This window comes from Mytilus trossulus, chromosome 8, assembly GCF_036588685.1.
Source record: "Mytilus trossulus isolate FHL-02 chromosome 8, PNRI_Mtr1.1.1.hap1, whole genome shotgun sequence".
NCBI lineage: Eukaryota > Metazoa > Mollusca > Bivalvia > Mytilida > Mytilidae > Mytilus > Mytilus trossulus.
Window position 1 is genome coordinate 15400735 of NC_086380.1, and position 16273 is coordinate 15417007.

At 31.3% G+C, this 16273-nt stretch overlaps 1 protein-coding gene across 6 annotated transcripts in view; it reads right to left on the reverse strand.

Moving 5' to 3' along the window:
• Positions 1–16273, reverse strand: part of LOC134728352 (unconventional myosin-XVIIIa-like) — a 92673-nt gene that overhangs the window by 37187 nt on the left and 39213 nt on the right. For 5 of the 6 annotated variants that reach the window (XM_063592943.1, XM_063592945.1, XM_063592944.1 and 2 more), the window contains exons 3-14: positions 15085–15472; positions 13544–13686; positions 12482–12582; positions 11256–11316; positions 7940–8084; positions 6938–7079; positions 6160–6276; positions 5231–5423; positions 4750–4836; positions 4230–4298; positions 1017–1161; positions 310–472 (exon numbers count right to left, since the gene is read on the reverse strand). In XM_063592943.1, coding sequence (XP_063449013.1) covers positions 310–472; positions 1017–1161; positions 4230–4298; positions 4750–4836; positions 5231–5423; positions 6160–6276; positions 6938–7079; positions 7940–8084; positions 11256–11316; positions 12482–12582; positions 13544–13686; positions 15085–15472 — 1754 coding nt within the window. The remainder of the gene's footprint in view (positions 1–309; positions 473–1016; positions 1162–4229; positions 4299–4749; positions 4837–5230; positions 5424–6159; positions 6277–6937; positions 7080–7939; positions 8085–11255; positions 11317–12481; positions 12583–13543; positions 13687–15084; positions 15473–16273) is intronic. The other variant, XM_063592946.1, reaches the window with a different exon arrangement.

Genomic DNA, 16273 nt, shown 5'->3' on the forward strand with positions numbered 1-16273 from the left:
AGGGTGACCTATAGTTGTTAATTTCTGTGTCATTTGGTCTCTTGTGGAGAGTTGTGTCATTGGAAATAGTTCCACATCTTCTTATCTATATCCATGTATCTATTTTTTTCTTGTCTTCTTCTTCAAAGTTGTTTTGTTTATAAAGCAGCTCGGTTTCTTTATTCTTAGGGAGTCTTTCGGCTATTACTTTAAAGTGTAAGAGTTTTCTCAATGTTCAGTATCTTTCAGAGGTGTTTAAGAAGTCAAGCCAATTTTTTTTCCTATTTTCATTACAAAACTGATTAAAAAAGGCCTTTGATTTATACTGACCGTTTAGAGTCCTGTAGGACTTGAGTGGCTACTTTCATATTTGGGTTATCTCTACAGCCCCTCAGCCAACCACTGGCATTATACTGTACAGGGTTGGTTCCTTGGAAATGGTTCAGAATAAAGGTGTTCCCTAATGTTGATGCTTTCCTCAGTAAACTGTCTCCTATAATGGTAAAATTGTAAATATTGATATAGGTAATAATTATATTATGATGCTAGCAAGAGTTACCTCTCTTTAAAAAATAATTTGGATCAAACACAAAAAGAATTTAAACATTTCCCTTGTACGGTAGTTTAAATTACTAGATTTCATTAAGTTCTTCCGTTTTCAACATTCATTCTAATGATAGTACATGTATCTTTAACCTGAGGTACTTAAATACATATTAAATGTAAAATGCATGCTTTATCAGACTTGTGGAAAACATATTATTTACTTCAAAATTAGACCATTGGTTTTCCCGTTTGAATGGTTTTACACAAGTAATTTTGGGGCCCTTTACAGCTTGTTGTTTGGTGTGAGCCAAGGCTCCGTGTTGAAGGCTGTACATTGACCTATAATGGTTTACTTTTATAAATTGTTATTTAGATGGAGAGTTGTCTCATTGGCACTCACACCTCCTTCCTATATCTATAAAATCCTCTATCTTTATCAAGTAATATCAACAAGAGTACAATAGAAAATCATATTCCCCCGTTATTCTTACTTCTAACTTTCTGTTCTCCATGATGTGTAAAGAATCTGTCCATAAATGAGTCCTCTGTTGCCCCTGGAAACATACTCTCTTCGTCAAGTATCCATAGCAACCCTTTTCTCTCACTGTCCTTCATCTCTTGTGATGTGTTCTTTATCTATTGAATAATAAATCAATAAAACTTTTATTTGGTCTCAAATTCAATTATGATCTATAATACGGGCTTTTTCATTAGAACATATACAAAAAACAAAAAACTAAAGCAACATGAAAATGCATGCAGAATTAATTTCAGCAGCATATTTTTTAAACCTGGCTGATAGTTATAAATACAAAGAAAAACAAAAACAGTTTATTCTACAAATTCATGTAGTTCTGGTGGCTATGTAGAAAAGAGCAAAAAAGACAAAATGGAAGCCATAGTTTAAATTTTTAAGTGTATCTATAGTTTAATTGATTGATTGATTGATTTATTGATTGATTGATTGTTGATTGATTGATTATTGATTGATTATTGATTGATTGATTGGTAGATATCATGGTGATGGTGTAATGAAATTGTTAACAAAATAATCATAAATTAATAAAAGACACTTGATAAACCATTATACAAAATCCAACACCATTAATTTACAACAATTTCACTTTACAAAGATATAATGTTGATATTAAAAAAAAATATATGCTTTCAATATATTCTGTTGTAAATAAAAACTTCTATTAAGTTATGTCTTGCTGACATTTTGAACTTTGATCTTTGACCCAAGACAAGTATCAATTCATGATTTTACATTATATATAAAATAAGATGTGGTGTGATTGCCAATGAGACAACTCTCCAACAGAGACCTAAATGACATAGAATTAAACAACTATAGGTCACAGTACGTCCTTCAACAATGAGCAAAACCAATACCAAAAATTGCATATCTGATTACAATATTCTATAACAAGCAACAAGAGGGAATATGACGGTGCATTGGACTTCAGACCCCCTGAGCTGTTTAATAGTAAGAATAATCAGGAAATAACTTGCATTGTAATAATATGTCGTAAATCATGTCAGATTTTATAAAATGGCATTTATAATTGATGACAATTTTTATCATTCTTCAAAAAGATGGATATGATATGCATGTTACATATATCAATTTCATTTATCTTGTTTTAAATAATTTCCAACATTCTACTAAGTGCATAACAAAGATTTTAACAATTCCCAAATCATTGTATTTTTTTTTACCACAGACTTCCAGCAATATGTGTTTGTGGTAAAATGACCTCTGAGCAAAACAAATCTGTACAAGCAACTTTTATGATGGAGGCCCAGCAAACCAAAGGAAACACACAAGGAAACACACTATTCAGTATTGCAATAAAAAAAATCAAAATTTCCAATGAATTTTAATGATTTATGTCAAACAAAAAGTTACCATAGCCCTTAATACCAAATACCCACCATTATGACAATATTTACCTTATCAATATCAGTTTCCAGCTAAGCATGTAGGTTATAGTGAAAAGATAGGATTGCTATTTCTGAGTTCTTGTCACTAATTCTACTATTCTTCCACCCTAAGATATTTTATTCCAATTGTAACAAATTTTAATGTGCATGTTTGCAGCAAAAGCATACACTATAATGATGAATGTGAAATTTATGGAGCTTCATTTGGGATTTGGAACTACTAATAGGGTTGCTTTTGATGAGGGCTGATGTATCATGAATCACATACCTTTGTTGATTTCAAGTTGCAAATATCCTCATTTTCAAAGTAAAATTTCAGATTTTAGCTTTGATTGTAAACTTTTAGAAACACCATACTTGTAAGCCACCAACAGATCAAACGTTTTACATGTTAAGTCAGCCTTTCTCAAAAATTTTGTCCACTGTTATTTTTTTCTAACATGGTTTTTTAACACAACATTTAAATAATTAATATTACCATATATTGTATTAAGGTATCACACAATTTAACTTTTTAGTTATCTAACTCAACACAAATTCCATACATTGATTACAAATTTAATTAAAACACAATGTATTATGACATGAAGCAGTGAAAAGCAAGCTCTGGTTTAGATAGCACACCACAGATTTGTGTTTTGTGATACAAGCCGGTACCTGATGGTGATCTGTCCCTGGGTGTTTAGTCAAACCTTGTTTTGTGTTATTCTTAAGGAAAGAAATATTCAAATAAGGACTTTATAACAAGAATGTTAGCCCAAGCTTTCTGTATTTATCCTGATACATTAAAAGTTGGCAACAATATAATACAGGTGAATCACATATAACTTTCACATGCTTTTGAAATAACTTAATGGTCAACAAATTTGAATAAATTATACTTTTAATTTGAACAGTTTTATAATGTTCACCTCTCTTTACATTAGAATTTTCAAAGTTTCCAATGAAAAATACTAAATTAATAAATATCAAAAATAAAATATTACATTCAACATGCTTTCATATTCTAACTTTTGCCATATATGATATACATCATAACTGGCAAGTGAGTAGATTTTGTGTGCCTATTAGTATATCTTAAATAAATTAGTGTTTTCACTAGAAATGTTTGGCAAGCTGGGTTTTTACCCTGTATTAAGAGTTTAACTATCCCTTCCTATGATTTGCGACATTCTAGTGGAATGCACAAAGAACATGTGCTTAATAGATTCTAGGTAAAAACTACCCTCTCGACAGTATACATATCTTTTTTATAATTCACAGCATAAAGCAAGTATTTTTTTAGCCTATTATACATACATACATGTGTATATGTCTGAAGTATATGTTTAGAGATGATATAAAGAATGCATAGAAAGTTATACATATAAAAGGAACAGTGAAATATATATATTTTATAATCATTTTAATGAAAAATTTCAGATCAAGCGCTTGCTTTTTACATAAAGCTAATATATGTAAAGCTGACAGAAAATATTTTACTGAAAGTTGTTGGAACTAATTATAATTTCCATACATAGAAATGCAGATTTTATAACAAGAGATTTGATTGGACAGAATGTGTGCTAGAACAAGACATATACAGGGTGGGATCAGGTGAATCAATTCTACAAGACAACCATACTAAGAACAAATCAAGTGCTTCAATTATCCCAATTAATTTGTGTTTTGAGACATTTACATTTCTACAGGAAGTATACAAGGGGAAACAATCTGGAAATGTCAAACAGACTTGTGATGTGATAAATCAGAAATACCTCTTCGCCATCATGATGATGATTATTGACATGAGTGTGTCTTGTCAATCCTGGCTGTCGTACCGTTGTCTTAAGATAGAAATATCATTTTTAAAGTAAAGATCTAATCCAGGCTATGACACTGTTCTCTTATGATAGGACTATTTTTTTAAGAAATACATAGCATGTTAAGTTCTGTCTTATTAATAAATATCCTTTTGTATCTACATGCATACTTTTAACTTTCCATTTTTTTTTACATATATTGACCGCATTGATTAGATGAGGCAAGCAAGCTTAACATCTAAATTACTGAATTATCAAGTGATAAAATGAAGATTCTAAATTAGATTCACAGATAAATAAAAACCCAATGTTACAATCCAACTATTCATCTATATCATTTAATATTAGGGCCCTTCTAAATCAACCAAGAACCCTATGAGAATCAGAAGATCAGATATGTAGCTCTATAAATCGTAGTTATAAAATAGACATATATTGATAGGTTTATACATTGAGTTCTATTCTGATATCTTACCAAGTTTTGCTGTGCTGGTTTATCTATCAATGACACCATGGAAGCTGGACTACTTGTTACAAATTCAAAATCACATGTTATGCCTTCCTGTTAAAAAATAATATAGAGTTTGCAACAAAAAAAACTTGAAATCATAGATTCTTTTATTTTTATGATACTTGCTATCTAATTTGTGGTTGAACTATTTCTATGCCTATATGACATATATTATATATTGAAAACTTGAATTTATGCTTTAAAGATAAGCTAAAAATCCTAGAAAATTGGTACTTTATGAACAATAATGTATGCATAGTAAAGATAAAATACGATAATATCCATCCACAAAATATTAGAAGTAAAATCGAATTTTGAATATGTCAGTTTTAAAAAATCTTGTTTGGAATCGGAGTGTATTTTGGTACAAATTATAATTTTTCAAGTGGTTCTCTTTGAAACTTATTGACATCTTCTCTTATATATCATATTTAGTCTATAGTACCTGACTGTATTTGTCTTGTTGCATAGTAAATGTGATATCATGGAATAACAATTGTAATCTCTCTTGTGAATAATTGTGACACAAATCTTCAAACGTCGCTCCTGTTTGACGGCCACACGTTGAGGGATTCTGGAAGCCTGGAGTATCTAGGATCGAAATGGATGTTGATGTACGATAATTGGAGGATAATGATCTGGAATATAATAATGTAATTGAAATTAAATCCTACATCAACAAATATCATTGCCTTTTGGTGAAAAACTGGACATAGTTTCTCAACCACTAAATACAACTTAGTTTGAACTGTTAACTTAGAGTTTTGTATGATTTTTAATTTTAGTTTCTTTTATATACTTGGGAGTTTAGCATGAGTAACATTATTGCTGAACTAGAACAAATATTTGTTTACGGACCAGCTGAAGCACGCCTACAGATGTGGGTTTTTCTCACTGTATTAAAGACCCATTGGTGGCCATCAGCTGTTTTCTGCTCTTTTGTAGGGTTGGTGTCCCTTATACACATTCCAAATTTCCAATCCCAACTTTTCATTAAAAGATTAGTGCAAGCTCTTTTGTGCATCACTTGTCTGTTCATATACACATTATCATCTCAAAGTTGACAATTGACAATTAAGAAGTAGCTGATTTCAAAAGATATAAAACAATCTATAAATATATTATAACCTATTTCAAACCCTTCTGACGAATTAGCTTTTTAAAATGAAGACTTAATGCTGTTGTTTTTTCTATGGTCGGGTTGTTGTCTCTTTGACACATTCCCCATTTCCATACTCAATTTTATAAAGAATTTAAGATATAGGAATATAGACTTTGAAGAAATCTGTCTTCCAATTTACCAGTTGTGAAGGGAGATAATTGTATCATATACCCAAGAAAATAGACCTGTATTCAATCCTTATTATATTTTACCTGTTAATAAGTGAGACAACAGCATTAAAGACATCAGAGTATAGCCCTATAACAAATCCTTCTAGAGCCTCTATTGCGTTCGTAAGTCCTTCTTCTTGTTTGTGGGCAGGACTTCCCCTAGAATGTAAAAGAAATTAACTGAATAAGAAATAACATTAAAACTATGCATTCATCAGTTATTTTGTCATAAAACTTAACAACTACATAACACTAAGTTATACTGTTTTGATTTCCTTTTTTCTTTTCAGTGAATTATGAAATTTGGGACACAATTACAATTTTGCATTATATTTCAAAAGTTTACCTCTGAGTTTCCAGTTGATGTGACTAAAGCTTAATGGAAATCTTTCAACTTGAGAATGTTATAATGTCATGCTACCATGCTTTTATTTTGGGAACAACTGATCTACATATAATTTTAAAATATATGTTAAAAGTGGCAATTCTACAGTATCTTCTTATTCTACTTTATTCAAGAGATAACATGTTTTTATTTTAATATCTTAATATCTTTTTTTTGGTTTTTTGTTTATTTTCTGAGGAGGGTTTGGGTAAAATGTCTGCTACATTGGAAGTAAACAGCCTCTACTACAAACTGCATTAACAATGAACAACAGATGGCAGATGAATAAATGCTGATACTTTTATTAAAAGCTTCCAGTCTGACAAGAAATAGAGTTAGACACCTTTTTAAAGACTGCTTTTTTTTTTTTTTTTTTTTAACTTATAATACACGGTTTGATAAAAACTTTGTAATTTCAGGAATATGAGCACTTACCTGGTTGAGGCCCCTCGTGTCAATGTAGATGATCCAGAAGAAGAGAATATTTGCCGTAGTAATTCTTCTGCTGATAAACCAAGTAATGAAGCTGCTTTCTGTGCAGAACCAGGCTTAGCAAACTGGGGCTTGTTGTTTTGACCTGATAAATAAAGCAATACAAGTTTTATTCTACAGCTTTGCTTCCAAATCAACATACTGTTTATTCTTCAAAATCATTTAGTTCTAAAGTCCATCTGATTCATAATTGAAAGCTCAGATATTATTGTTTTTTTTTATATGAAATGTCTAAATAGTGTGATTAGTTATTGTAGTTTCAGGAATATATGCCTACAGATATATGAATCAGATATCAGAATGTGAGTTATAATTATTGTAATACTCAACCTATTGCAATAATTTCTGAATTTATACAATTTGATGATTATAAATTTAGCTATAAGTATTTCAAGTAACGTACTGGAAACATTGCAAAGAACTGCAAACAGCTTTTTTCCCCATTTCAAGTCCTTAATATTATAAATATTTGCTTAGTTTTGATATTGTAATTGCCAGACTCATCTTCTTTTATATGACAAAAATTCTTCCACTTTTTTTATACTCTTAGAGAAAATGAGTCCTTCTGCAAAAGTGTAACAAATACCATGTGCACATTGTTAAGAATTTGTGAAGGAAATCATATCCTTAGGCCCCACTTTAAAATATTTTTGTTTGCCCAAACCCTACCCAAAGGTAGCGGCAATGGGTAGGTAGGTAGACATTTTATTTTTATTTTTTCAACACAGATAGATGATTTTTAGTCTGGGTGAGTGATGCTGATCTGATTAAAATCAAGGCAATAAAAGATTTTGAGTAGGCAGCTATTTTCTGGGTAGGTAGGTAGGTAGGATTAGGGCCAACATACATGTTCTTTTTTTATGGCCTTATTCAACCTGATTCAGAACTGTGCTAACATTCCTGTCAGGACTGGATATAAGGCTTTCTAAAAATCATATGTCCTACCTTTGATAGCTCCAGCCACACCAAGGTGATAAATAGCTGCTAGAACATGACATATAGATTTCTTTTCATCTTCAGTCATGCCAACTTGATCCATGGAAGTACAGATTTTACCCCATTGCATCATAGCTTTCTGTTTATCTTCTGTCTGTAAATATAGATTTTGATATTAATTCTCTATTCCCACTATCTGTCAACATATATTTTAATATTAGATACAAACGATTGCAAATATAATAAATCTAGGAGAACTTTCTTCTTTTTTTTATAAACTTTTAATACATTTATTCAGTATTATAGAACAACCATACATTGGCTCAAAATTTACATTTTATTTGTATAAGGCCTAGAAACAGGTAGAAAGCCAGCAATTCTACATGTTTTAGCAGAGTGCAAACTAAATTTTGTATTTTGAGCCTATGTATGGTTATTCCTTTAATACTGCAACTTTTGTAACTGTTCTAAATGAAGTATTTAGGTTAAAAATCATCCTTTTTTAATTTTGAGCTGACAACGTAAAATTCTTGGGAGCCTGTATGTTTTAATGAAGTCATAAATATAAAAATCTCATCGTCAACTTCATAATCATGGCTTATCACATATGAATATACAGTCATGCAATGCAATTTGACTGCACAAATAACACACCTGCAGCATATAAATTATTTATAGGTTGCATTTTCCCCATGTCTATTGGAAAATGTGTATGGGGTTTTGAATAATAAGTTCAATCTTTTCATTGACCAATCTGTTTGGTATATTTAACTCATTGGTATGCATGTGTGTTTTTAAAAACTATTAACCCATACGGACAACATAGAAGAAAAAAAGATCATGAAAACAATCTTTTTTATTAAAAAGCAAATTTTGTAAATCTCAAAATATTGCAAATTGCTGTTCACAAAACAGTGAAGCCCTAGCACCTACCTGCCCAAAATACTACTTTTAATTTTCTTGCTGCCCAAAATACTACTTTTAATTTTCTTGCCTGCCCAAAATACTACTTTTAATTTTCTTGCCTGCCCAAAATACTACTTTTAATTTACTTGCCAGCCCAAAATACTACTTTTAATTTTCTTGCCTGCCCAAAATACTACTTTTAATTTTCTTGGCTGCCCAAAATACTACTTTTAATTTTTTAAAGTTCAATTTCAAATACTGAAACAAACAATTCTCACTTAGAATGTCATAATGCTTTCAATTAGAAAACAACATCATAAGAAAATATAATGTGTTTAAAAATTTATAATGCAATTACAATATTGTCATTTACTGTTTAATATAAGCACAAAAGTTGGACACATTTAACAAAGAACTTTAAAATTGATTTGCAAAATAAATCAAAAGAAAACTGCAATAAAACCAAGAAAAGCAAGAAACTGAAAAAGCTATTCAAATCTCACCATATCCATATTGTGGATTCGTTTGTATTTGTTAGGTACCATTTTTCATAAATTAAAGGTGAACCACAAATTTAATCTTAAATTTATGCAAACTTAGCAAATTCAAGATATCAAATGTGCACACACAGGGTTTCCGCTGGCGGTCGCCATTTTCGCAATTTGTGAAAAAATAATAATTGTGGCGATTAAAATTCGTCATTGGCGAAAGAATTTGGCGAAAGAAATATATATGGATAACGATTTATTTTCAGCCATCTAGTTTATTTACTTTATTCGGGTTTCTCTGTCTTTACCGATTAGACAACACTCGGAATTCACCTAGAACGTTAAGATTTTGACAGAAAATCAATAATCAGCTGATTACATTCATAGCTAACGACATCAAAGGACTAATTATAAAGGTGTTGATTGTATGATATGACAAAATGATATGGTTAAAAGGCTTCTGTCACATGTCACAAAAGGGATTTATGAACCACTTTGCAATGCACGTGTTTGAAGTAAAAAATTTACGCTTCCTCTCCTTTTTTTAATGATAGTCCAGAAAGAAAATTGTTGTTATGACGAAAAATGTTCAAAAGCAAGAAAGGTCTCTGATTTAAAACTTTATCATTTAACTTTCATATAGATCATTGATTTTAGTGGGTACTTATTTACGATGGTCTAGAAAAGAAAACTGTCGTTATGAAGAAATCTATTCAAAAGGTTGGCATGAGAGTAACCCTTCAATGTAATGACTACACCTTACACGAGGGATCAATTCCAAGTGATAAGATGCTTCGTTTTGTTGTTAAAATCACTTCTTTTTTAGGGGGAGGGCTGGAAAAAAAGGAAAATTTTAAAGAAAATATATTTGGGTTACTTGGCGAAAAAAATAATAAAGTGGCGAAAAATATATTGTTTTGGCGAAAGAGTCGGCGATAAAAATAATTGACCCAGGGGAAACCCTGTGCACACATACACTATTTCCCCTATATTCCGGAAAATTGGTACCAACAAAAATAAATGAATCCCAGTAAAACAAACAAAATGAATAATAGATGTAGGTACTTACAAAGGAAGGAATAAAACCATGCTAAAACAGCAAGCTATGTGGAATTAAAAATAATCCTTTTCCTTGCAAATAACAGTTATTTTCTTTTAAGACTTGGTCATGCAGGGCTTCCAATTTTTTTTTAGGCAGATGGACATTTTTTTGTCTTATCCCGATATTAATCCTCCATCCCTTAATAACTTTTAAATAGTAACAAATGGCATCCATGATAATTAGTAAGGCATCATATAACTTAAGATTGACACCAAAATTATTTTTAACTGGATTTTTGTATATAAACTTCATGTTATGTTGTTAACTGTTAAATTGACTGCACAATTTGAAGTATGCAAACTGTCAATAACTTCACTTTCGTTTTTAAAGAGTACATGTCTTATTGGGACCTTTTATAACTGACTATGCTGTATGGGCTTTGCTCATTGTTGAAGGCTGTACTGTGACCTTTAGTTGTTAATGTCTGTGTCATTTTGGTCTTTTGTGGATAGTTGTCTCATTGGCAATCATACCACATCTTCTTTTTTATATGTTTCTAATAACAGAAGTCAGAATAAAGTAGAACACTGACACTAGACAGATACATACCACGTAATTATTTCTCCAGGAAAATACTTGCAATGAACCTTAGATAAAGGTATCAACGATATGTTTAGCATTTTTGAAAATTGGATGAAACCGTTTTGGAAGCCCTGATCTTGCTATGCAATTTCATAAAGTAATAAAATAACGATATATCATCTTTTATTCTCAATTTTTAATAAATGCTGGTACTATTAAATAAATCAATCTTTAAAATGATATTGATACATTTTTTTTTTATCAATGGCAAATGTCCTAGTAACTAATATGAGATATATATACATACCCTCTGTAATGGAGTCATAAACATGTTAGGTTCATTTAGAGTATTTAACTGTAATTCAGTCCTGGAAAATAAAGAAGACATAACACATTGTAACGTTTATTCAATATACATTGATGGTTAGAAAATGAACAAGAATGTGTCCCCAGTACATGAATGCCCCACTTGCACTATCATTTTTTATGTTCAGTGGACTGTGACATTGGTGTAAAAACTCTAATTTGGCATTAAGATTAGAAAGTTTATTTCATAAGGAACACGTGTACTAAGTTTCAAGATGATTGGACTTCAACTTCATCAAAATCTACCTTGACCAAAAACTTTAACCTGAAGGGGGACAGACATAGAACGAATGGACAAACAAATGGACGAACGGACACACAGACCAGAAACCATAATGCCCCTCTACTATCATAGGTGGGGCATAAAAATCTATGTGTTTTAGGACGCAGAAATAACAAATTAAACTATGAGTGATGATACCCCTGCCCAAATATTTTGGTAAACGGGAAATTGTTGAGTGATGAATCTGAAAATTCAAGATTCAAAGATTCAAAATTCAAGATTCAGTTTTATTTACCGGTAAAATCGATATTGAACAAAATACATAAACACAAGCTCTAGGGAGCTTTTGAAAACGCATCACACAGCATAACTGACTTATATAAACCCTGAAACCAAATTTCAGTTATCCTTGTAATGTAGTTTTAAAGCAGGGGTATAAAAATAGTCTTAATTAAAGTATGTGCTGCTTTTATCCCATAATTTAAAAGTCCTGAATTAGACTACCAGCTGGTTTTTTTTTAAATGAAATCATTATTGTTTTGTCTTTGATCAACAACAAAAATAAAGAACAATTGATAATTTATTTACTGACTTTACCTTGTCACTTTCTACATTCTTGACTACATACTGGCAGCTAACTGTAAAAGGTGAAGGAAGTCAGACAAAAAAAAAGAAATCTATAGAGTTACTACTGAGGGGGTCTCATTGGCGGATTCTGATCACGGATCACGCTTACTGTTTTGTCAGGTTCCCATATCCCGCTTACACTATATATACGTAAGCAATAATATTTTTTTTGTAATTTTCTGTGTCCTGCTAGAATTCATTTCCCGTTTTCACAGCACAATAATTTGACTTTCATGTGTCACGCTTACAAAAAATCAGTAATCCAGCGTCACACTTAGACCCCAATGGAACCCATTACTGATCATGTAAATTTATACCTCAATGCAGAATCTAGACCTGCCAACATTTGGTAGAAAACATGGAAGCTAGGTTCTCCTTCAGGTCTTCTCACTACTCGGGATTTCTCAAACATGAAAACCTACAATTTAATTTATAATTTTTCATTACTACTGTAAACAAATTTAGCTAAACACTTCTATTTTTTATATCTAAAGTATAGGTTTTTTTCCTTGATTTTCATATTATGCTATCACATATAAATAATATTCATTCATCAATTCTTCTTAAAATCATATCTTTGGAGGTTTTTCTCATTTCCATGCCACTTGTTTTTTTTCAATTTTTAGTTAAGGAATTTTTTCTGTCTATGAAGAAATAACATAAAAAAATGTGGTGCACACTGAATAACGTGTGTAGCGGCATATCTAGCAGTGTGCACCACATTTTTTATGTTATTTCGAATAGACAAAAAAAATATTACAGTCATTTCTTAAAACTGTAGAAAACCATGAAAAAACGTTGATGACGTCACGGTCACATGACTAAATTATATCTATAGGCTGATAACAAAATAACGTCAGCCAATCAGAAGACACATTACATCCAAGATTGAATTATTAAGCATTGTGTATGAGTTTCATTACATTTGGTTAAGACAAATTTAGTTAAGAGTGCAGAAACCAATTTCATGACAAATGTCAAGACAGACAATGGTAAGTTCAGAAATGTTTTCCATTTATATGGTGAAAGTGACAGCACTAAAATTCAGTCTATGTTTGGTGGTAATAAGCATTGTGGAGGGGGAGTAAGAGGGGTCCTGATACCGAAATCCCCAATTTAAAAATATTAAATCCTGACATCCTGAAATTCGAAAAAAAAAAGAATTCCCAGATCCCGTAACGGTCAATCTCGAAATCCTGAGCTTAAAAACACCCGATTCCGGAGTCCCGATAAAGGTCCTATCCCCCCTCATTGTGTATAAGTTATAACATTAGGTTAAGGCAAACTAAAGTAAGAAAACTGAAACCACTTTTGGAACTTTGGTTCACACCGACAAGGGTAAACGTACATGCCTATTAGCAGGGATATAAAAACCCTACCTGTACTGAAGCAGAAGATATCTGTCCTGAGTGGTCAAAATCTAAAGTGGTCAGTTGTGCATACCGACTAGCATTAGTATTCAGTATAGTTCTACTGTTACCAAAGGCCTCCATCAATGTGCTTACTGCTGTCAATTTCTCAACTGAAAAAGATATCAATCATATAAAAAGCTTCTTATACTGTGAAAATAAAAGAATATGATACCACATTAGTCAATTATGTCTCCAATTCTGTTACTTTTAAGGCAGGAGAAAAAAAAAAATCCTTTTACAACTCAGTATTTAATTTCTTTGTACATGTAATTGTAATACAAGTTAAACATGGAAGTAGTTGTGAAATAACTATAAATACAATTTCTCTATATTTGTTGGTATGTTGGTTTTGGTTGTGGCTAAGGTTGTCCTAAAGCTTTTAGGGGAAAAAAATAAATCACAAAATCATTGCATCTTCAATAGGTTCTCACTAAGGCGACTATAATGTACTAAATGTTCTCTTATAAATAGATTCATTTTTGATAAGCATTTCAAGGCTTGGAAAGAATTCAAATTATAAACATAATTATGGCCTTTTGTATAAGTTATGATTAAAGTTGAAATACAAGGTCATATTTTATTGAAAGTTGACCTTGTCATTACAGAAGGTCACACTTTATGCAAACCACAAAGGTAAGTGCATACATTTACATTTCATAATCATTACATTTTTTGGGGTGGTAAAAATAAAAGGAGGTCATGGTTTATCTGAGTGATTACTTTATAATTTACATATAACATGCAACTAACTGCACTGCTATCAGCAGAAGGAAAAAAACATGATTGGAGTCAATTACTACTTCCCTTAATGATTTAATTATCTGATAATAAAACGAGGTATTACTACATCTACTGAACATAAGAGTGATTATTTTAAGTTTCAACTGTTTTTTTCTTGATATTATAAAAGTTAATTATTTTGAGTCTTTTTTTTTCTCTAGATTTATCAACTTTTTTTAATACGTGTAGAATTATATACATAATTCATATATTTAATTTTCTACACCTATGCTTTGGTTTCTATGTTGAGAAAAAACGTGTTGATCTTAATACATAGAAACACCAGTATATTCATTTGAACATCTAAATCTTCAAGCCTTTTTTTTATTTAATATTCATATTACTTTAGGATGGATTTTTTTAAATGTCAAAACGTGCCTTTATATGACAGTGAAAGCATGGATAAATTGTTTTAAAGATCTCTATCAAGTTTTAGGAAACCTATGATTTTTTGTCAGTCATTATAGTTTTCTATGTTGTGTTCGGAATATACTGTTGCTCATCTACTGGTCTTTTTCCCTGTTGTTGCCATAGTTTTGTCAATTTGTTATCTATTGATCAGTTTGGCCGTCTCTTCAGTATTTTACGCCTCTTGCTACTCTTGAATTTGGTTTCAATTCAAATTTAGCTTTATATGAGAAGTCAGTACCAAAATGAAAATTAATTCTAATAGAAACTGTTAGTCTTCTAGGTTTTGGCTTAGAGATGTTGTAATGAAATAAACAAACCTGTAAATATATTTCCTACACTTCCAGCAGCTGTGATCAAATACTGCATAACATGTCTGGCATTGGATGTTTTCCCACTACCACTCCTACCCATGAAAACAACAGACTGATCTGAGCGGGACTGTAACATTTCTCTGTACGTCATCTGTCCCATAGCGTAGATGTGGGGTGGCATATCTTCCTGTTTACATCCCTTGAAAATCTGCATCACTTTCTCCGAGTAAATTGATATCGGATGCATGGGGTTGATAACAGACAAGGACGGCCCACAGTATGTATGGACAAGGTTGGCGCCATATCTCTGACGTAAGATGTGTAAGGCACTGGACTCATTGAGGAAACGTAGGGCAGCAATATCCTCTGCTCTATCATACTGAGGAGGGTTAGCCTAAAATAGAAGTAATAAGAAATACAAAAATAAAGCAGTAAAAAAATATTTTATTTAAAAAAATACAGAAGTGTGGTGCTGTAAAATCAAGTGCAGATCTAATGTACACAATCAGTATAGATGTTTCAACTAACAGGTGATTAAGTATCACATGATCATGAAATATAATGATTATAATGTCTTCTTTCAGATCTATATGACTGAAATGTGTTCATTGGAATATGATAATTAGAGAATATAAGTGTACATGAATATAATATAATGTGGGACAAACTAGCGGTTTATTATCTCTCTGGGATTATTTCACATTTTGACATGGCTTATTGTATAGTATGGGTGTTGCTCATTGTTGACAGCCATACAATGTGCTATGTTTATTTTACATCCCCTTCTATCTGATTGTTAGGAAAATTGTGTAATTGGCAATCAAAATACATTTCCTTATTGTGCATCTATCCTTATATATAAACTGCAATAACCCAAATGTTGATGATAAAAAGAAATGGTGAAAAACAACTATAATGCTCTTCTTTATTAAATCCAATCAATTATAAGTTTCTTTAAATTTATCTCCCATTAAATCCAACCAGATGCTCCGCAGGGCGTAGCTTTATACGACCGCAGAGGTTGAACCCTGAACGGTTGGGGCAAGTATGGACACAACATTCAAGCTGGATTCCGCTCTAAATTTGGATTGTGATTAAATAGTTGACACAGCATAGGTTTCTGACACAGAATGAATGTATTCAAATGAACTTAAAATTTTTGTTTTCTCTTAGAGCAATTCACTATGCTGTTGAA